General features: G+C 37.0%; 1 protein-coding gene across 2 annotated transcripts in view; it reads right to left on the reverse strand.

Moving 5' to 3' along the window:
* The window catches only part of Vsx2 (Visual system homeobox 2), a 47,376-nt gene extending 26,359 nt beyond the window's left edge, over positions 1–21,017 (reverse strand). For both annotated transcript variants that reach the window (XM_086837814.1, XM_086837781.1), the window contains exons 1-3: positions 19,868–21,017; positions 10,178–10,228; positions 1,288–1,508 (exon numbers count right to left, since the gene is read on the reverse strand). In XM_086837814.1, the coding sequence (XP_086693940.1) occupies positions 1,288–1,508; positions 10,178–10,228; positions 19,868–20,465 (870 nt within the window). In that variant the 5' untranslated portion in view covers positions 20,466–21,017. The remainder of the gene's footprint in view (positions 1–1,287; positions 1,509–10,177; positions 10,229–19,867) is intronic.
* Between the last annotated feature and the right edge of the window lie 2,406 nt (positions 21,018–23,423).

A 23,423-nucleotide genomic window follows, 5' to 3' on the forward strand; every position in this document is an offset into this window, starting at 1 on the left:
AAAATCATGGATAAATGTGGTAAAACCTCTCTAGGAAGTCCTTTTTCCTGCTGCTTACAAACATATATGTGCGATTAAGTGCCTGGATCCTTGAAGAGAGCCTGCCATTAGCATGCAGGGAAATCCCCGCTGAAAACCGATTTCGAAGACCCAAAGTCACAGCAAGAGAGTGAGTACAAAAAAAAAATAAGAAATCCTAAAAAAAGGGCAAATTCGCGAAGAAATCTCGCCATAATTATGCAGTTTTTCCCCCTTTTTTTTTGGTGCTAATCAAACACAGACACACACAGGAGCTTTGCCTTTTAAGGGTGGCAATTTGGTTGAAGTTCACTCGACACACACACACACACACACACACACAGACACAGGGATTGTGCATCTCGCTCTCCCTTCCACGGAGGACGAACTTAGAACAATAACGGCCATTAAAATGCTTAATTATAAATTCGCAAACGTTGCTGAAAATTTTCTACGTTTTTTTCCTCGTAACCCCCTCTTGCTTTCTCTCTCTGTCTACCTCTCTCTTGCTTTCTCACTCTCTCTTTTTCTTTCTGTCTCGCTCAGCAGGAACGTTAAATGATTTTCGCATTTTGCATTGTTCGCAGTCCTTGGACACTTTAATTCATACTCTATTTCTTATTTTAATTAGGGTTTTAATTATTTATTAATGGGATAATAATATTAAGAACTTGAGACAGGAAAAATCTATGTAGAAATTGTAATAAAGAAGGAGATACAAGAAGATACAAGGAGATACACAATTTGTTGTCTTGTACTCTCCAATTGCATAGATTTCCTGGCAAATTTAAACTCCTTTTACTTGTGCTTTTCTTTACAATTCCTCCTTTTTAATATAGCTAATTAAACATCTTTTTTTTTTGCAGTGTATCAAGGCAACTACTTGTAAGTAGAAGCTGCACTTGAGAGAGATTCCCCTCTACCGATTGCCTTATTATTAAAAAATGCTTTGGCTCTGATGCTCCGATGACGCTGCCCCAAAAGGAGGTGTGAAAAATCAGTGCAGAGACATCCAAACAATACAAAAAGGGATAGCCCCTTTGCTGGTTCTCAAAAGGAAATGCAAATTCCCTGGCCGAGTTTTTGTGTTTTGCCAACAGCAAACACCTCCACCGTCGGCGGATGTAATTAGTTTGTTAATTCGTTAAGGAGGCAAGGCAAGTACCGCCGCCGCAGACAAAAGATATCCTTTGCCAGGACAATGGTCCCCATATTGAATTACCTGCCGCGGCAGGGGGGAAATGTGGCACAACGACGACGATGACTCACCTGTATGCGATCCTCGGGCAGCTCCGTCTTCAGCGAGAGCATCTCGCGGGCATAGACATCGGGATAGTGGGCCTCCTTGAAGGCCTCCTCCAGCTTCTCCAGCTGATAGCTGGTGAAGATCGTGCGGCTGTGCCGTCGCTTCTTCTTTTTCTTTTTGCTATTTGGTCCCACACCGAAGCCATTGAGTCCCTCCATGCCAAAGTCCTTGGGCGCCAGAGAGCCTGTAAAGCATAACCACTTATTAATTATCATTTCCCCACTTAATTGTATCACTTTATGCCCTGAAGAAACTCTTCGGAAACTATAAATACTATATGTATTCTTGTCAAATTAGTTGACGAGTATCCCACGACCGCTGCCGGAAAACCCTGGCTGGCAAAGTTTCCCCCTCTTGGAGTGGAAAACACACATGTCGCTGGAGCGCGACTTGAAGTGGTTTTAGCGGCTTGTTATTTTAAATATTTAATAATTGTATCTAGTTTCCCACTTGTCTTTTCTCTTTTTATTTTTCCTTTATTTTCTGGGGGGAGGTTGTCACACCGCACATCATCTTTTGTTCCAAGGAAAACCCCACTTGAGAAGGCTGTGAAAAGGCGGGGAAAAGTGAAAGCATCGAAGGAGTATGGTTTTGGGAAGGGAAATGGAGAGGCAGGGGGAGAGGGAGATGAAGCTGGGGAATGAGGATGAGCAGGGATCACTGGAGAGGACTGAAGAAGCGAGGATCGAGGATCGAAGGAAGGAGCTGACAGGCGGCGGTAGCAGCGTTGACAGGCGCGTTTTGAGTTTGAGTTTTTCAACGAGTGTCAGTGGAGTTAATGCACAGCGAAAAAATGTGTAGCAAAATATGAAAAATGTATATTAAATTAACTTAAATTAAAGTTAAATATAATTAAAACAGTCATTCCTTAAGATATATTGCGTCAGTAACCTCAGTAACTCTATGAATTATTAAGAAACCTATTAAATAATTTAAGTTTTTACTAACTATAGACTTTATTTATATAATTCTTTTCTCTCAGTGCAGTCTATACACACAGCATGCACATCATCGATGATGATGAGGAAGATGGGGCCTCTGATGAGTCTGGAGATGAGTCCAAGGAGGAATTGGAGTTGGAGTTGGAATCGAAGCCGGCGGAGTAAACGTTGGATCGAAGCCACTTGTATGGCCAAATCGCCACTTAGCGGATTTGAAGGACCTAAGGACTTGCAGACTTTCTGCCAAGCAGCAGTGTTTTTGGCCAAATCGAACTTTTGTGGCCTGAAGCACCCGGAAAACAGAAAACAGAAAACACAAATCGGCGATGATGATGATCGAGTGGTCTGGACCACTCGTTGGGAAAGTGGGGAAAACAATACCGAAAATAAACATACACATATTCCAAAAAGGAAAAACAATTTGCACAGAAATTCGATATGAAAAATGAAGGAGAAGCCTCACTTTTTCCGGCTAAAAATGTGCGTGAAATATGGGCTGTGGAAATGCGTGTAATGAAGGCCGAAAACTGCATCTTGAATTACCTACCACCGCCAGTCAGTCATGTGAATGCATTCGAAGGCAATTCGTCAGCGAATTCAGGAAAATATTTAAGGAAAATTGAGTTCCTTTCAATTAACGTTTGTGGTGTGCATTTCACCAAACTCGAATTGGATTATTATTCCCCATAACCTAATAATGATTTACTGTCCAATTAAGGTTACTTTTGGTCAACAAAGTGAGGAATATCAAATCTCAAAAGTGATTTTATTTTCATATTCCAACTTGTTAGCTCCCAAAATCTAATTAACAATTATGTTAATATAAAACAAAGAGCGGAATTAGTTAATTCCAGGACGCACAAAGGTGGGTAGGGATCTCTAGTTCGCTTTTAATGAGCTCACACACGCACACACACACACACACACACACACACAGCCATGGCAGCATGCCAACACGCATACTAACACACACGCACATGCATCACAACATATTAGCAATTAAAATTTTCTTAGTTAATTACTTTAAGCAGACGACGACGACGACGACGAAGGATGAAGGACGAAAGGATGACGATGCCGTCAGCTGCGAAAAATGCCAGAGCAAAAAAAAAAAATGTCGCCAACAAAATGAAAGGCGACAACACATTCCTCCGTCTCTCTTCAGCTTTCTCTTTCCCCCTCGCGCTATCTATCCCTTTCCCTCATTCGTGGCGCTCTTCGCACAAAGAAAGTCGCTTCCCGGCAAGTGAGTTTTATGAAATTTATGCGCATTTCACTAGAAAATTTAATTAGGAAATCTAATTTGCTCAAAAGCGCATAAAAAATGTTGTCGCTTCTTGGGGAGCGAGAGAGCACGAAGCCTTCCCCCCTTCCCCTCTCTCTCTCTCTCTCTCTCTCTCTTTCTCCTCTTAATTTTCCACCATCCCATTTTTCCCGTATCCGTTCCATTCTCTGGCGTTCCACTGCCACTTGTTCAGTCTCGGAAGCTACGCCATTTTTGTTAGCCTGGCCACACTTACACCAGGGGAAAAACTATTTAAATGATCCTTAAATGTATAATAATATTAATAATAATCATATTTAAAGAGTTTTATATTATTATACTATATTATTATGAGTATATCATATTATACTATATTATTATTATATTATTTTCTTATTTAATTCGTTTCATTTCCCATTCGATCCATCGATTTCATATTTTTATTGCCTTTTTAGTAATTTATTTGTTTCTTAATTACCTCTTTACTTTATATAATAATAATACAATATATTATAAAATATATATTTTCAAAATCTTGATATTGTCTTAAAAATCTGAGACCTTTTTCCTCTCTGTGTAACTTTTGCTGGTGCCCTGCTTTTCACTACGGTTTCCTCCCGAAAATTTCCACACACCCCCTATTTTTGCTCCCATCTACATTATTTTCCGGACATTCCCGGCATCCGCTTGGCCCCGCTTTTCTCCGCTTTTCCCTGCTTTTCACGCCATGCATCAAGTAACCAACAAAATGACTAATTCCTCGCCTCAGTGTGGGTGTGGGTTAGTGTGTGCGTGTGTGGCATGAGTGTGTGTGCATGCGTATGTGTGTGTGTGTGTGTGTGTGTGTGTGTGTCGCATAAACAGTTGCATGGCAAAATACGCTAATAAAGTGGCTGAGTTCCCAGAGCCAAGCAGCGGCGCAACGTCGACGCTGACTGTGACAGAGGCAGAGCTGCAGAGGCAGAGGCAGAGCCGTCGCCACTGAAGGGGATTCACAGTTCCGCAAATTTGCAATTTGCATTTTTGCATTAGCACCAAAGTGGCTGCGTTTTTGTGCGAGTGTGTGTGTGTGTGTGTCAGTGTTGCCAGGTTAGCTTATTATAAGCTAGTTCTAGCATATTTGAAACTAGAAAAGCTTGAAAAATTTCCATCTAGCTTATAGCTTGAAATATAGCTTATTTTAAAATTCATCTAGCATATTTTAGCTTTTTATGTATTTTTGACATCCACGGAATGTTTTTTACGAAAAATATGCTTTATAGCATGAAAATATTGGAGTTTGTTCTTTTTTTCCGATGGTTATGTGCATTTTATGTGATCGTGAACTTATTTCTAATCGAAAGTGTCATCGGAGATCGATTTGTTGGCTGAAGTGTTACCACCAATAATTTTGTTGTGTTGTGAAAATAGGTAAAGCGTGTCCTCAAAATGCCGAAAGTTATATATAAACAGATTTTTCGGGATGCTTGGCTCCAAAACAACGAATTTAAGTGCCAGGAGAAGGAACCAAAGCATATTGTTGCTACTGTAAGTCGACAATATCAGCCAAAATTTTTTAAATCAGGCAGCATGCGGCATCGAAAAAGCACATTTTATCAATGAGATCAGTTGCTGAATCGCAAAAAATAAATTTTCCGGCTAAGTGTTGCAAGACTCAGGATCAGGAAGCAGCGCTTTGTTTGTTCATTGCCGAACACTCGGCGACGAACAACATGAAGGAATTGATGAAATATTAACTAATTTGTTTTAAGTGCTTACTTTAAAAACATATTTTTAAGACTTTCTTTAATAATAACATATTCATATAATATAATAATATATATTATATGTTTCGTGTTTTCTCATATTTGGGTGTAGCTTGTTTTTTCGCATTTTTTAAAAATTGTTTAGCTTATTCTAGCTTATTTTTTTTTTAAATCTAGCTTATATGGGCGCTCATCACCTGGCAACACTGGTGTGTGTGTGTGTGTGTGTTACCCACCGCCCCCTTCTCTACCATTCGGGTTTTCTGCTCATTTTTCGCTCGCCTTTTTCGTACTAATTAGAAACGAAATTGAATTATTTGCTTGAGGAATCAAACAGAAACCACAAACGCAAGAAATCGGCCAGGGGGGGGGTGTAGAGAGTCTATAGCTATAGCTATATAATATATATATTGCAAAGGGGTCCAGTAAATGCTCCAATTAGCAGCTTCGCCAGTCAGCTTACTTTCACATCGGTTAAAGCCAACAAGGTTAACTTAAAGAGTTGTCTGGATTGGATTAAAGAGGTTTATGGAGATTTTTGGGGAGACTTAATGGAAAAATTGAAAAATATTTAATAATAAGATTAAAAATCTAATAGAAACATTAGTTTACACATTCTTCAAGAATTTCTTGAGGTTTTTAAAGTCAACAAAGAACAGTTTCTAATATAATACAAGGTTTCAGTTTCATCGTCAGCATATCTAGTAGTTATCTTCATAATACTCTTAATACTTTATATAAAAAATATAGTTCCTTTGATACTTTCAATATTTTAGTACCCATTAAATCCCAAAACTGGTTCTCCATGCATATTTTTGGGGGGATTGTCTGGAAATTATCCAGGAAAATTCGCTTTGACATTGTCCAGCATTCGTCACCGTCTAATTGCTGCTGTCTATCTCTTTCTCCAACGCTTTATGACTCTTTCTCTCGCTCACTCTCCCACTCTCTCTCTTTTTCTCTCTCTTTCTCTCTGTATCTCCATCTCTGTCGCGTGAGGATAACCCCTTTGGAACGGATGGATCCTTGGCGCGCTCCTTCGTTGCTGTTCCTCGTAATTTGCGCACTCAATGGAAAATTGTTAATTAGATTCCTAGCTTGTCGTGCGACTGACTGCCTTTGCCTTAGCAGCAAAGCTCCATTGTTGCGCCACCTAAACGGGTAAGGGGTGGGTTGGTGGAAGGGAGGAAGGGAGGGGAGGGAGACCAACACCTGAAGTGGCCACCCACCTGGGGGGGGGTAACCCACCCACCCCACCTGGGGGACGACAGCGTTTTAGCCAGCTTTGTGTCAAAATTGGTTAGCGTGATTGCTCTTGTCCCAAATGCCTTATTTTCGCAGTGCTGCAAATGTTAAAAATAGTTGTTGAAACCTGGTAACACTTCTTAAAATTAAGTGAGAAAATGGGGATACCTTTAAATTAAATTAATTCCTGGATTATATAGATTTTATTATGTTTAAAACTTTAGCACAATGGATGCTAAAAAGAAAAAGAGAGAGTTTAATCATCTCTTCATAAAATTTTACTTTGCTTTGCTTATAATTCCCAAGTGTAAAGTATGCAGTATTTAGAGTTTCTTAAATTAAACTCTAATATATTATGAAAAAAGATAATTTTAAAAATCATATATGCATATTTCTTTTTTATTTAAAACCACTTTAAATTGCTATTTTAAACCTTAAATAGCGTCTGTTTTGGCTGGAAAATAGCCAAATTAATATCACTGTGTCCCCTTAACCCCCTGTCAGTGATTTTAACCCGCTAACTGTCTCTTCCCCGTTCGCTTTTTGGCCCCACTTTAGGCCACCTTTCCGCTTCACCGGCGCAAGGTGAACTCAGCGAACTTTACTTTAAGTGCAAAGCAGCATTAACAACAACAACAGTTAAAACAACTATAATGAACAGCAACAAAAACAACAACAAAAAAACTAAAAGTAGCACAATTTTTGCACTTAAATGTTTGCTCTTTCACTTTTTATTGCCAGCCTGTACAAAAAAGGTGCAAATTTTTGGATCTAATTTGAGAAAAATTAAAGTAAAATATTGAAATAATAAAACTTAAAGCAGAAGATATAGAAATAGAGGTGAAGAAAGGTATACTTAAAGCAGAGGAAATAAGAGAGGTAAAGATAAAGACTAATATAATAGTTTAATTAAATTTCCATTTTAAAAAATTTTAAGATAAGTCAAAAAACCAACCTGATATCTCAATTGTTAGTGTGACCAACTGATGTTTTTCTCTGAACAGGTGGGGATGCTTTAACCCTTTGTCGTCACCCCCATGCCTTTCCTGTGTGTTAACCCATCTTTTGGCAACATGTTTACGCATTCAGGAAACTGGTGCGACATGAAATGCGATTGGTTTCGCTTCACACACGCCTCAATGTGTTTCTCTCAAACAATTCTTTTTTATACATCGTTTTTTTATATATACAGATATATTATTTTGTTTGTGTTGCGTGTTTCAATTAAGGGTTTGGGCCTGGGTAAGGGGAAGGGGCTGCCATTCGACATGGCCAGCAAATAAAACTTAGACACGCTCGGGAAGAAAGGACTCGGGAGGGACGGGGGGGCAGTCGACAAACGGGGGAAAAAATGCCAATTAAAATCTTGGCCATGACAAGTGCAACACGATGCAGCAGCCTCCCACTTTGCCACCCCCTTTTCAAGGCAAATTGCCCTACTTGTCAGTCTTAGTCTCTCAGTCCCTCCCACTCCCACTCCCACTCCCACTCGCCTTTTCCTTGGCTTTTGTGTAATCTTGTCTTGCAATCTGCTCGCAGCAAATGGCTCAAAAGTGGCTCTCCTCCTGCTCCTGCTCCTGCTCCTGCTCCTGCTCCTCCTCCTTCATTTTTCTCGGCTTTTCCGAGACTTTTCCCAGCGCGCTCTCTGCAAGAATGCAGGCGTCGAGTGGAGGACTCAAGCAGGGCACTTCGCCCCATAAAAACAGAATGGAAAGAATGCGCGGCCAAGTGGCCAAGTGGCCAAGTTCGTGTTGCCAGGCCCAGTCGGAGATTAGAGTCTTAGTGGAGGAGCCACTCACTGCACCAGGAGGAGCAACATCATCAGCAATAAAAACAACAACAAAAACAACACTAGCAACAACAGTGACAAAAGGGCAATTAAGTAGGCCCAAGATCTTGACAAAAAAAAAATAATGAAAGAGTTAAGAGCTCTTCCAACAGGCTAAAAGGATGCAACAGCCTTAAGCGAGGGATTTAAAATAAATATGTTTATAAGGGAATAATATTTTAATAATAATTTAATTATATAAAATACCTATTAAGTAAAGTATATTATTATATTAAGTATTAAAAGGTTTTTCCATACTTTGGTAAATAAAATTCTAATAACTCTTCTGGAAGAGAAATATAAACAAGGTAACCTTGTCTGGTTCTAAATGAAATGAATCAATAAACTAACAAGAAAATAAAGAAAATATTATTATTATAATTAATGAAAAGTATAAGAAGTAAATAAATAACTTCTTCATAACAATTAGATATTTTAAATTACAAATTTACAGGTTCTCAGCAAAATCTTTTACTGACAAAATACTTTTTGTGTAAAGAAAAGATTGTCTGTACCTATAAATGATAATATTAATCAAATAAAACCAATATAAAAATACTTAATAAATAATCGATAGAAAATTTAAATAAATACCTCATAACTTTTATAATAACCAAAAGAAATGCATAAAAAATATACCTAGTGTATAATATCTTTGTGTACTTTTAAGCACATTAAATTTTATATTTAATTTGTTAAATAAATACCTCATAACTTATATTTATAATAACAAAAAGATATGCATAAAAAATATACCTAGTGTACAATATCTTTTTGCATTTTCAGGCACAAAGGCAGACTCTTAAATTGTATATTTAATTTGTTAAACAAATCTAAACTCAAGTGAGAATTAAACTCATTTCAATTAAAATTGAATTAAAAGTCGCTTCAGCCAAACTAAAAATGTAAAACTAAAGGTTTAAATTGATTTCTATTGTCTAGAAATATAATATCAATAAGCTAATGAGATCAAGCAAATTTAATTATAGAAAAACAACAAAAGTATTCAAGGAATTCGTCCTTTTCTTCGATTTCCTTCCTTTTTTTTCCATCCTCAGGTATTCCATCAATTCTGGCTGATGTCCTGACATATGTCGAGGCCTTTGTAGCTCGTTCCACTGGCAGACATTTCAATTTATTGGCGCACTCATTGCGACCCCTTCTGTAAGCCAAGAGAAACCCCCTCCTCGAACAACGCCTCTGTGCCACTCAAACCAGTTTTTCCAGAGCGTTTCTTATTAGACAAGTTTATGTGTGTGTGTGTGTGAGCTTTGCACTTCTTTCGCCTTTTGCCTTTTGTTTCTCCTTGTTCATATGTGTGTGTGTCGAAAAGGGTTAAGCCAGAGAGAGACAGAGAGAGAGAGGGAGAAGGACACGCAGGACATGTGAGGAGAGATGTATGCGCGTGCAAATTGCGTATAAAAGCGTATGTTGAAAATATTTATTGCCCGTTACGAATGCAACAAAATGAAAATGAAAATTTCATTATTTGACTTTTGTCTCCCCATGTGTGTGTGCTCTCTCTCTCTCTTTTCCGTTAGCTAAATTGTTTATTTTATTAGCAATTTGGAGAATTTATGTGCGCGACATGTGAAATTTACGCTGACGGGAACCCTTTTTGGCTCCCTTTGCCGGGCCACGCCCCCTAAAAAGGACGCCAGGACGCTCGAAATGAAGCGCAGGAATTCCCATTAATTAGGCCGCAGCGACCTCTGACGGTCAAAGGATATTCGCCAGGATCGGCAAAAAGGATTCGCATATATGTACATATATGCATGGCCTACCTTTGGGCTTTCGGAATTAATTGGTTCAAGCTTCAAGTGAACTTACCGGGCAAACAAGTTCCGGCTCCGGCGGCAAAGTTTTTCAACTGCGGAAATCCTGAAAATAAAAATAAATATAAGAAAAGTTTTAATATATACAAAGGTAAAATAGCAAATCATTTAGAACATCATGTAAGTATTCCTTAATGTTAATGTTACATACACCTTCAGGGCATTATAATTACAGTCAAAAGCTTGTAAAACAGTGAAGGAGTCATTTCCGACCCTATAAATCATATATATTCTTGATCAGCATAAACAGGCGAATATTTCTAAGCATAAAAAGGGAAACAAATTTTTAAAAAAATTTTTGTCTCAATTTTTAAGCCTTTTATTTCATTATTAACATTGTGAAAAATTGACAAAAATTTAAATAGTTTTAAAATTCAATTTGAGTGTGCAGATTTATTAAACTATTGAAAACTAGAACAGAACAGCTTTCTGAATCGAAATTAATGCATTTTTGGCTTAATTATGAGTTTTTTTAACTTTGATTTGTTGAAAAAATTGTCATATAAAAATATCGAAATATCGACTAAAATTGGTATTATAATTTCAGTCAGAAGTTTAAAAGAATGTGAAGGAGTCATTTGCGACCCTATAAACCATATATATTCTTGATCAGCATAAATAGGGGATTATTTCTAAGCATAAAAATAGGAAACAAATTTTTGAAATTGTTTTTCAATATTTTTTGAGCCTTTTATTTCATTATTAACATTTTAAAAAATGGACAAAAATTGAAATAGTTCAAAAGAAATTCGAGTATGCAGATTTATTAACCTTTTAAAAACTAGAACAGAACAGCCTTCCTTATCGAAATTAATGCATTTTTGGCTTAGTTATAATATTTAAGAGACTTTGATTTGGCCTAAATCATATTTGTATATAATCAATAGATATATATTAAATATATATACTGACTAAATATATATTTCATCCGCTGAGAGTCCACTGTGCCCCATGGAACTTACTTGGCATTTATTAGCCAGACAAGGGCCTCCGAATTAACCCCACAGCGCAATAAATCGAGAAGGAGAAGAAGGACGAAGCATGCACATGGCCTGACACTTGTACACAGAGAGAAAAAACATTGCCAGTCTGAGCACCATTAAAAGTTAATCCGAAGTACAAAAATCAGTACATTTTATTACAATTATATATATTTACTTATGTTCTATTTCCTTAATTTATTTCATAATTTAAAAAAAGAAATATTTCTATTATTTTGTACATAAAGAATTATGCAAGTCTCCTTTTTCAGTGTATCGCTGACACTCAGAAATGCAAATCGGCGACCTCGATGTCAAAGTCGAGACTCTCCTTCTTCGACGAAGCTCTCCTTGCAGTTTCCCCCCCGAAAGCCCGCCTTAACCCCCTACTCCCCATTAACCCCTTGAGCCAGAAAATAAAAAAAACAACAACAACAACAAAGGGGAGTGACATATCAAAGCAAAATCAAATTTGACAGACAACCGCGCTAATTTCTGGTCGATGTTTCATTGTTTCAAGGCGTTCGTCTCGTTTGGGCTTGCTTTCCGCTTTGTTTTTATTATTATTTTCTTTTTTTTCTTATATATATATATATATATATATATATATTTTTTTTTTTTTTTTTTTTTGGTATTTAAGATCGGGTTCGGGTTCGGGAACTGAAACTGCGACTGGCGTTACCCTCAATTGTTTCTCGGTGACGCATTTCGAGAAACGGAGAAACAATGGGAAACCCGACATAAACGAAGGCTAAATAATAATAATAATAGTAATAATAATTGTAGTAATAATGAGAACGAAGGTCGGGTTAATCAAGACCAAGTTTGGATACCCTGGCAACTAAGGGTTAAGATTATTTAATTGTAGTACATTTCACTGAATATGTTAGGATAGTTAAAGAATAAAGGAAGATGTATCATTTGATAATAAAAGTAAAATAAAGTATTAATTAAGTTATATATCAAGTTAAATAAATTATATATAAAATAAGGCATGCATTTATACATTTGAATTGTATTTAATTTTTAATTAATTTTAATACATTTTAATTAATTTTAATTAGTTGTAACTATTTGTATATTGTTATATCTATAACTTTAACTAACGCTCCAATTTAAAATATATCTTTTATTTATCTTTATTCGTTTTATAGAGTAAATTAATGATAAGATCTTATCTTATCTTATATTTAATTTATTCTAGGATAATAAATTAATTAATGATAGGATAAGATCTTATCTTATCTTTAATTTATTCAATAAAATTTAAAAATTATATATATTATATATATTTAACCTTCTGGAAGAGTATTATAGAAACGACCTCGATACTTCCTGATGATGATTTCGTACAATCAAACCGCATTTATTAGCTCTCTACCAGGAATTCCGTTCGCTGGCGAAACTTGATATCCAATATATGGCGCAAAAATTTCTCTAAAGAATATGAACAAATAAATAAAACAACAACAAAATCCAAAGAAGAAAAAAAACCAACAAAACGCAAAACAGAAGGGGGAAAACTGCAAGTGACGAAGTATTTATAAACTGATTAACGCCCGACAATAGCTGATATGGGTCTCGTTTTTTCCTTTTCATATATTTTTTTTGCTTAACCGGAAGGGTTGGGGACTTGCGGCGAACTTGTAGCGGGAAAAATCCCGCAAATGTTGGGAAAAGGGAGGGGAAAACTATTACTTGAGGACCCCACAAGGCGATCGTGAGCAACCGCCGGCGGTCATGCCAAGTAGCCGCTCCAGTTCCCTTCAGCAATCGAAGTTCATGAGTACATTCATAGATCTCTGGCGTCGTGAGTGAAAATCAAGTGAATTAATTAAAACAGAGAGACTTTTGAGCAGTGTAATTGTGGAATTTAACAAGGCTTTTTTCCGACAATAAATAAGAAACAGAGAAAGCTTTTTTCAAAGAGCAGAAAGTGAAAAAACAAAGTTAAAGTGACTTAAATAAACGAGAAAATAAATCAATTTATTAATCAAATTAATTCCTTAAACTAAAACAATACCACCTTATTATTTTTTGAATATATTATATATATTTTACACCTAAAACCCTTGCATTTCCTTGCATTTCCCAAGTAAAAATCAATGCAAAATGCTCAACTCTTTGAGTGTATTCAGTGTGTTTTATCCACAGTGAATACACTCATTTCTCGACCAGGTGAATCACAATCGTGGCCGGCAATTGAAACAATTTCCAGCCTAAAAAAAGGGGGAAAAAACTGCTGAGTAGCCGCCACTCCAAATAGCCAGATAGATGGCCGTTCATGAATAATTAGCAGTCGTAGTTTTTGTTGATTGTTGCTGTTGCTGCTGCCGGTGAAAGCCACTGAAAATGTCAGTTTCAAAAACCAAAAATATACAAAAATTGTGTATATATATAAAACCAAGCCAAATCCGCTCCGAAATCCCACTTTCGAGCCGCTGAAGAAGCAAAAGCAGCCGCCGAGGTAACTCAAGTGCCAAATCGTGTTTATTTGCGTTATAAAATTAGCGCAGCACAGGGGCGTGCCTTTACAGAAAAAAAGGGGGTCTTACTAGCTGTATATGGGACATAAACCCCTTTTGGTATTCACAGTGACTTTTTTGGGTTGTTTTTTATCATTTTTTAGAGCACGAATTGCCTGGCTCTGATTGCCCTGTGACGAGGCACAAATATCTGGCTTATGAATACATGAATACAAATGCTTATATACAAAAGTACTAAGTACAGTTTAACTTGGCTATAAGGAATCTATAAAAAGAGTGAAAAACGAATTAGAAAAATGTATATTTTCCAATTATTTTTTACAATTGAATTGTGGAATTTATTTGTTAAGAAAATGGCTTAACCTTGCCTTGTTTTTGGTGTCCAAAAAACTGATTTTAAATGGCTTATTTTAGGCTAAAAACTAAGCCTTTTATATTTATAAACCTTAGGGTAATAAAATTGAATTTAACAGAATTTCTTCACCATTTTTATTATACAAAATAATACTTAAAATGAACATTTCAAAGCACCAAACACAGTTTAATTTAAATAAGAATAAAAATCCAAATTAAAGCTTTACTGTTTCAAAATATCTGGCTGATTATTTCCGTCTGGACTTTTATAATTATTTCATTATTTATTTGTGTGAATTATGGTGAATGAATTTCGTTTCGTTTTTTAAAAAATAATCGCGGCTAATTCCGCTTAATGCGAATATCGCTGCTGTGAATCAACGCTGCACACTTACACTTACACTAAAAAAAACCCAACTCACACCCCTACAGACTCACTCACACACACCCAGCGACATGGACAAATTAACCCCTTGAGTGGCACTCGGCACTTCGTTCGTCAAGTTGCTTTAATTGACTTTTAAATTCGCAAAAAATCAAAGCGAAAAAGTGTGACAAAGTGCCCAAAAAAACGAACCAACGAAAAACACAAAAAATTATGCAAAAAAAAACAATAACAACAACATAAAAAAAAGGGGGGGAAAAGTGCAGCAACAACAAGTGAAACAATAACTGCACTCGTTGAACGCCGACGAGGAACATTTTTCACACCTCAGACAATGCCGCGTGGAAAGCGTGAGGTCAAAGGGGTTAAAAGTGGATGGCACAGAGGCGGCGACGTGGAAAGGGGTGCCACTCAACGATTTCCTAGTACTTCCCACACTTTTTTAGTTGTTGCTGCTTTTCGTTTTTTGTTTTTTTTTAGTCGTTTTCTAATTTACGTCAACGCAAAATCAAAGCAAAGTCAAAAGACAACCGACCGCACACATTGTGTGTCCGAGGCGAAACTACAATTAAGAATATTTTTATCAGCCAAGGCGAAGCGAAAGACACAAACATGTGTTCTAAGCGAGGGGGCCAGGCTATTAGCAAAGTGGCTCAAATATCAAAGGGCGGAATATATCCCAAGATACTGGAAAGAGGGAGATCTGACAGGCAGCAATTAGCAGTTCCGGCGACAATCGATTGCAACACAAAGTCAATATTCTCTGTCTATTGATCGAAGGAGCTTAACAAAAACTAAATAATTGGGGAATCAATAATCAAAACTTACTCTAGATTTGTATATAAAATATTTCAATACATATATATCTATATAAATGCAGAATATATATATAAATAATAATATAATATAACGTATAATACAAATAATATATAAATAATATCAAATAAAATGTATTTGTACATCTTATGCAGATTATAATTCTGCTTTATTGATAAAGATTCTTTGGTGGAATTAGAAATATTTATTACTTTTGGCATTTCTTATACTTGTAAGAGAACCCCAGATATGTGTAGTCTACCTATATGAAATTATTATTAATTATTAAAATACTATATTTTTATATGCTTTTTTTTTTGCTTACATCAAAGTTTTTCTAATATCATAACTTAGCCAAAAAAGCATAAAATTCAATTCGGAAAGCTGTTCTGTGCTAGTTTTTAATATATTAATAAATCTGCATACTCAATTTAACATTTAAACAAACTTTGAAATTTTCCATTTTTCCAAAATTTCACAGATTCAAAAATTGAATCATAAAAATACACAAAAAAAATTTCAAAACTTTTTTCTGTCTGAGATGGCTAGATCGACTCGGCTTTCGATGCTGATCAAGAATATATATGATTTATAGGGTCGGAAATGGTTTTTTCACACCGAAACAAGCTTCTGACTGAAATTATAATGCCATTTCTTGAACCGATATTTACCTATATTTATATGACAATTTGTTCTACAAATCAAAATCTAAAAAACTCATAACTAAGCCAAAAAAGCATAAAATTCAATTCGGAAAGCTGTTCTGTGCTAGTTTTTAATATATTAATAAGTCTGCATACTTAAGTTGAATTTTAAAACTATTTAAATTTTTGACGTTTTTTCAAAATGTTAATAATGAAAAAAAGCCTTAAAAAATGTTGAAAAATTTTTTCAAAAATTTGTTTCGCTCCTTTATGCCTAGAAAGATTTGCCTGTTTATGCTGATCAAGAATATATATGGTTTATAGGGTCGGAAATGACTCCTTGACTGTTTTACAAGCTTCTGACTAAAACTCTCGTTAAGACGTTTTTTAAGGTAATCATGTTGATTTTATTAATTCCTATACATTTTTTCTAGAAAAACGTTTTTTAAAAAGTCATTCATTCATTTTTTTACTTTGGATTTAATCATTCTTTATGATTAAAAAAAATTCAAACAAGAAAGGAAAGCAGTTATCTTAAGAACAAAATATGAAATGCTAAATAAAAATGAATAAAAAGTACCCTTCTTAAAGATCTCTTGCATAACTAATCAATATATTGTTTAATAACACATTATATATTATAAATATATATATATATATTTTTTAAACAAATATATAGATATTTATATATATTGGCGCCGAGGCAAAGCGTAAATCCTAAATGGTTAATTTCGCGTCTTGACTTATTTTGTGAAATGCGAAATATGCAGAGCCTTTGTTCGTCTTTCGACAAGTGCACAAATACCAAGGCAAAACGGGGTGTGTGAGTGTGCGGGTGTGTGTGAGTGTGTGTGTGTGTGTGTGTGTGTGTGTGCAAACACATCAAAACGACTGTCACAACAAAGCGACGACGACGCGCAGAGAGCCAAAGTGAAAATTGTCAATTAAATGTTTGGAGGGAAAACGAAGAAAAATCGCTTTTGCGCTTGTTGTACTGTTTTCAGTCGGTTTTTCTCAGCTTTATGTGGGATTTTCTTTTCATTTTTGTTCGTTTTTTTTTTCGTATTGTATTATTATTTCGTTTTGCTTCATTGTTGTTGGGTAACCAATTTTCCGATTTGGTTTTCCTTTCCATCGCCATCGTCTGGTAAAAGATCAAAGGCACTTAATGGCGGGCGCCAATTGCTAGCAGCTCCTCTTCTGACACAGACTTTTTTCGGGTGTTAAAATGCTGTTTTAGCCGGACAGGAAATCCGCCCGAATGCGATTTTTTAATTGGCGAACCCCACAACCCACGGGCCACGAAAATTGGTAGAAAATCAACAACTGTAGCCACCCGAAAAAGCCGTATAAAGAGCAGAACGAGTCAACAATATGCAAAATTAAATACGATGACGCGAATGAAACGCGGAAAGCAACAGCAACCAAAATATAATAATAAACCAAAAAGCATAACATAACCCCTAAGAATGTCAGTGAGGGGAATTGATATTATTATTCGACTAGAGAGTACCCTAAAACGGTGGAGTGGGCATATCTCTAAATAAATTATAAAGAAAAAGCTAACTTATAATGTGATATTTAAAGTAAGTGGTCATAAATATTTATATATTTTTATTTAATACATTTTCTGTCTAAAGTATATTCCCCTAATAAATTAGGGTAGCAAACAACAAGGTTCTTTCTCACATTTATTAAGCCCAAATTGTGGGGAAATGTGCGATAAACGACAACAACAAAATATTATAATTAAAGTAAAGCCGAAACACGGCCAAAGTGGAAGAAGTAAACCAGCGGAAAAGAAAGCACTAAAGATTGCAAATAAAAAAAAGTAAATCCATAAAAAAATGTATAAAAAATTGTTTAAAAAATGTAAAGAAAGGGGTCCGGAAGTGGCGGCGTAAACAAATCGAAAAATCAAAATATACGGATACGTGAAGTGGCGAGTGAAATTGGCACAGTGAATCAGAGCGATTGGAGATCGGAGATTTTCGAGATGACGATGACATTTCAACGCTAATTAAAATAATAATAACAATAATAACAGCTGCCACTTGAATCTGCAAGATTATCGGAGTCCAGCGGTCAATGCACTTGGGGAAAAATTGGGGCGTGAGCCAGGTAAGTTATGAAATCTTTGAAAAATAAGAAAAGTAGCATAGAGAGCAAAAGATTTGTTATTAAAACATAAAATATAGGGTTGCATTTGTTTAAATCTTAAAGAATCATTTTTAGTTTTAATTGTATTAATTGTTTTATTTTATCACTTAATTACAGCGTTTTTCTTTCGCAAACAATTACTTATCACTTTAAATGTGAAGAGTAAATGTATACAATTTTTCTAAGAGGGTTTTTTCTGTATATAAATAATTGAACTATTATTTTCTTTTTAGCACATTAAGCTTGCACATTTTCTAACAGTGTAGCACTCCCTCTGCATATATCTTGGGTTCCATGCCTTTCTGTTTATCTGCCTTCGCTGTCATCGCCACGACTTGGGATGATATTGCCACTTGCCACTTGCCTCTGCTGCCTGCCTGCAAATGAGCTTTAAGCCGGAGCAACTGCACAGACTGTGTGGGTTTTTCTCCGAGTGTGTGTGTGTATGTGTGTGTTATTGCCTTGAGCTGATCGCAAAACAAAGCCCCAAGACAGTGGTTTAAATGTGGTAAAAGTGCAATCTTATAAAGCAATGATTTCAAATAGAAAATTATACCTGACTGCACCTATCATTTATTAAGGGAAAAGTGTGACCTTAGTTGTTTGTAAAGCATTATTAAGGTCACTTTTGTGTATTTGACTGTACTACCTTATTAAGTTTTGTTTCTTCCTTTCCCAAATTAGTATGGTAAGCAATTGGGTTTAGCCAAGAGTAGTAAATCGATTCCATATACAAGTGAAATCGAAGTGCAACACTTTGCAAAATACACTCTCTCTCTCTCACACACCCACACACTCACACACACACGCACAGTCAATTGCCATTGCAATTAGCAGCTCAACTTGAGTGGCGAGTGGTGAGCTGGGGAGTTTGGTGAGTTTGGGGAGGAGGCAAAGAGGAGGTTAGCAGGGGAAATGGGTGTGTGTGTGTGTATGTGTGTGTGTGGCACTGACGATGCCTTCGAGTGGAGTGCTTTTGGGGGCTGTGGCAGGTGGGGGAGGGCGGGGGCCTTTGAGGCCAAAGCTGATTTGCCTGGACGATGGCCCGTTGATTAATTCCTTTTTTATGCTAACTAAGCGGCACTCCAGACACCGCATTGCATTTAATGTCTGTGTATTTGTATATATATATATTTATTTATATATATTTGTAAACTGCTGTGGCAGTACGTTTGGCAGGTGACAAAACCAGTTGCGATTGCTAATTGCGCTTAAACTTTGATTGTCATTGTGCCTGTGCACAGGGGGAAATAACAGAGAGAGGGTTTTATTAATTGAAAAAAGAGCTTCCAATTGAAACGTAAATGTACATTTATGAGTTTATATCATTGAAATTCGATCGTAATTGTTGAAAGATATTCCTTATAGAAGTTCTTGTTCTTTACTTAGGAATTTCTTGGGTTTATAACAGTGTCTTTAGTACATTTTATAAATAAAATGAATGTATCAAAGTTTTATTTCCCTTTGATAATAAAAAAATTAAATACTTAATACTCTAAAGTAAAATATGTAGAGTTATAAATACTATAAACTATTTAACAAATCTTGTTATAAATTTATAGAACACAAGATATAAAAACAAGATATAGAACACAAGTTATAAAAATACGTTTTTAAAGTAAAGCATATAAATAGAGTTATAAATACTATAAACTATTCAACAAATCTTTTTATTAATTTATAGAAAACAAGATATAAAATTATTATATAATGTAAACATAATATTTTTCAACTTAGAAGTTAAAATTAAGTTAACTAAATGCTTTCTTGTTGGAATTATAGGTTTCAAAATATAATTTATATATTAATTTATATATTAATATATATATTGTTTATTTTTGGTGATTATTGCTGACTTACCCTGCGCATGCAGCAGCGGATGGTGCGGATGATGCGGATGGTGATGCTGCAGGGTCGGCGGTGGCGGCACTCCTCCTCCTCCTCCAACTCCTACTCCAGCGACTGGATGATGCGGATGCGGATGTGGATGCGGATGGTGTGGATGCGGATGTGGATGCGAATGGTGTGGATGTGGATGCTGATGCTGATGCTGATGCGAATGCGGATGATGGTGATGATGGTGGTGCACTGCAGCGGCCAGTTGGTGTGGCATAAAGGCCGCTGCAACTGCTGCATGGGCATTGAAGTAGGCCATACGCGAGGCGGCCGCCATGGTCATTTGATGGTGATCCCTGTAGTCTGTTGCTGATGCGGCTGATGCTGCTGCTGATGCTGTTGCTGATGTTGTTATCTTTGGCGGCGTTGGCGTTTGCCGCTCTTTCGTCGATATTGCACCTCCTGCTGCTGTTGCTGCTGTTGTGGTTGTTGTTGTTAAATCTGTTGGTGTTTCTGTTGGTGTAACCGTTGGCTCTGTTGTTGTTGTTGTTGTTGTTGTGGTAGCTGCCGCCACTGCCAGGCCAAGCAGCTCCTGAATGGCAAACGGCGAACGTTGCGGCATTTTTTTTTGTTTTAATTACTGTATGTATTATTTCTTATTTTTAATATTTAATAAGACGACATATTCCCCGCCCCGTAATATAAACAGAAAAAAAATTAAAGCACTGAATGGCTCTTGTTCTTTGTTTTTTTTTTTTTTGACGAGCCTTTTTTATTATTATAATTTTTTGTTTCGTGATGCTTGGCACGCGCAAAAACACACAACAAATTCGCAATAATTTCCACGTTAAACTGTTGCCTGACTTAATGTGCACCAGGAGTTTTGTCGTCGCAGCAACGAGAAAGCGACGTGATGTTGCTGCTGTTGCTGTTGCTGTTGCTGGTGGTTGGCTTTGGCTTTGGCCCAGGAAAAGCATTCGCAGTACGCAATTCGCATTCGCATTCAGTTAACAAAAACGGTGAACGGTAAAAGCGGCAAGCGGCAAAGCGGCTAAGGCGAGAGCCGCGTTTTTGCGAGGACCTCAAATCATGGCAAACGCAGTAGCAGCAGCAGCAGTAGCAGCAGTACCAGCAATCGCAGCAACATCTGCAGCAGCAGCAGCAGCACCAGCAGCAGCGCCAGCAAACGCTGACTGCGTCGCCGACGTCGACTGCTCTGCCCGGCAACGGTAAATATTCAGGGGCGGTCTCGGTCGCACAGCTATCTGCACTGCTCTGGCGACCATTGGTGCGAGCAGTTCAGCTATAGCAGGCACTTCCCCTCGGCAACATGGCGCATGTGCGACGTGAGTCGTTGCCTTGGAGTGAGCAGAGCGGCGCTACCTTTCCAGTGGCCAGCTAGTCGCACTGCTTGCACTCCCTCAGCGACTTCCAGTGCTTCCAAGGCACTTCCAGTGGCGAGCTTGGGTTTCGTTGTGTGCGTGCCACAATGTGAGAGTGTGTGCGGCACCCATTTTGTGTGAGTGAGCGAGTGAGAGAGTGCATGGGCAGGGTTGTTCGGTGGAAGGAAGAGAGCGGGAGCGAGAGGGAGAGGGAATGGGTGAGGAAGGGAGAGAGGTCGGCAGGATCGAAGGATTCTCTTTCGTTTCAATGAAGGACGCCAATTTATGGCCAAAAAACGAGTGCCGCCGATTCGGGTTTTTCGGTTGTAAAAACTATATGCAGTTGTTGCAATTGTTTTTGTTGCCCCTTTTTGCTTTTGGTTCTGCTTCTGCTGCTGTGACACTTGTCGCCCGCCTAACAATGGCTTCCACAAACACACACACACACACACACTCACACACAACAAAAAAAGCAGTCTAATTAAAATTTTCGCCAAAAACTTGTACTATTAAAATGCGTAAATTAGCATTTTGCCGAGAGTAGTGTGTGTTGTGTGAGTATGTGTTAGGTGTGTGTGTGTTTTTGGAATTTTTGAAAGCATCCTTCCCTTCCCTGGGCTGCGCAGTTGGAAAATTTATCGAACCCTAGGGATTGCTGCGGCAAGAGAGTTAGATATGTGAACTTTATATTGTCCTCATCTCAAGGAACTCGACTTCCCGTGGGGCAATTGTCCTGAAATTTGGGACTCAGCTTTGAGAGTTCTTGCCGAGGCCACAGGGACGGGTTTTCGGGGAATTCGAAGCTTAGAAATTAGTGATATGGGGGCTTTTTTTAACTTTTATGGTCGGTATAAAGCTGGTTAATATTGGAAATTGTTTATATATTATTAAGTACAGTATATAAACTTAAAATTAAGAGAAAACTGGAAATTAAGAGGCTCTTGAAATATTGTATATAAACAATATCAAGTATAAATGTTCTGAAAATTAGAAGGAGCATTTCAAGGCCTTAAATAAGTATGTGGTATAAAATATTAGACAGAGACACAGTAAATTTAGTGTAATTATTCACAATTTATGTACTGAGTATATGAAAGTAACAACCAAAGCATATATTTCTATATTATTTTATAAGGAGAAACTTGGAAAAGAAAAAAACTGTAAAAATCCTAAACTTAAGCACACAATAGAGGGTCATTAATAATTATATCTTAATTGTGTCGGCTCAGAAAATGTAAAAAATGCAAATGGAAAGCCTTTCAATGGCTTTTCTCACGCCCCCACCACAGTGAACTCTCTTGAAAGCGGAAAGCCCACGCGGCAATTAAGCAATTTGAGAAGGCAGCACTCAGCTATTGAAGAATCGAACCGAACCGCATCGAAACGGATCGAATTCTTCTGGCTCTCGGATCCACGCAGTCTGCCAGCGAAGAGAGAGATGGCAACAGCGATTCAAGAAAGAGACGGAGTGCGTAGTTCAGGAATTTCGCGGGGTAATTCGATATTTTATTTCTTTCGGGGGCAACCTGCTCTCGTTGAGGAACACAAGATGATGATTCATTCAAGAGGACTGCGAATCCTTCGAGGCCTGCTTATTCTTTTTAAAGCGAATTCGTTTATTTACAGGAATTTAGGATTATTTTTGATTGTTAATTAACTTGCAATTACAATTACCGAAGGAGGGGATTCTGCTGTCAAAATAAATATTGAATTTCCTCAACAGTTTGATTCGGTCGAAATCGGATATCGAGATATTCTACATTATTTTCTAAAAGGACTAAATTCCACCTGGCAGCCATTGGCTACAGTTCAGTCTCAGTCTCAATCCTGGTTTTTTTTTCTCCATTTATTTTTTGTGCTCATGTCCTGCGAGTTCCAAGAAGCTCGGACCTTTAAGCTTTTGTTTTGCAAATATTTTGACGTGCGATTCTCACACGGCCCGAACCGACTACCTGGGAACATAATACAGGTATATAAACCACAGACAGATATAGCTATATGTGTTTATATATATATATGTATATATTTGGGGATATTCAGGGGATACCGGGTGCCCCGTCTTGAGGTGCTCTCCACGCTTCTGGTAGTTGAATGATTCAATTACCGCTCGAGTGCGAAAGTTGACCAAAATCGACTGTCAATTATGTGTCGAGATTTATTTACTTAACTATTATTGTCTCGGGAGGGAGAGACAATGC

Source organism: Drosophila serrata, unplaced genomic scaffold (genome assembly GCF_035046125.1).
Source record: "Drosophila serrata isolate PLE 108 unplaced genomic scaffold, ASM3504612v1 contig_3, whole genome shotgun sequence".
NCBI classification, from domain to species: domain Eukaryota; kingdom Metazoa; phylum Arthropoda; class Insecta; order Diptera; family Drosophilidae; genus Drosophila; species Drosophila serrata.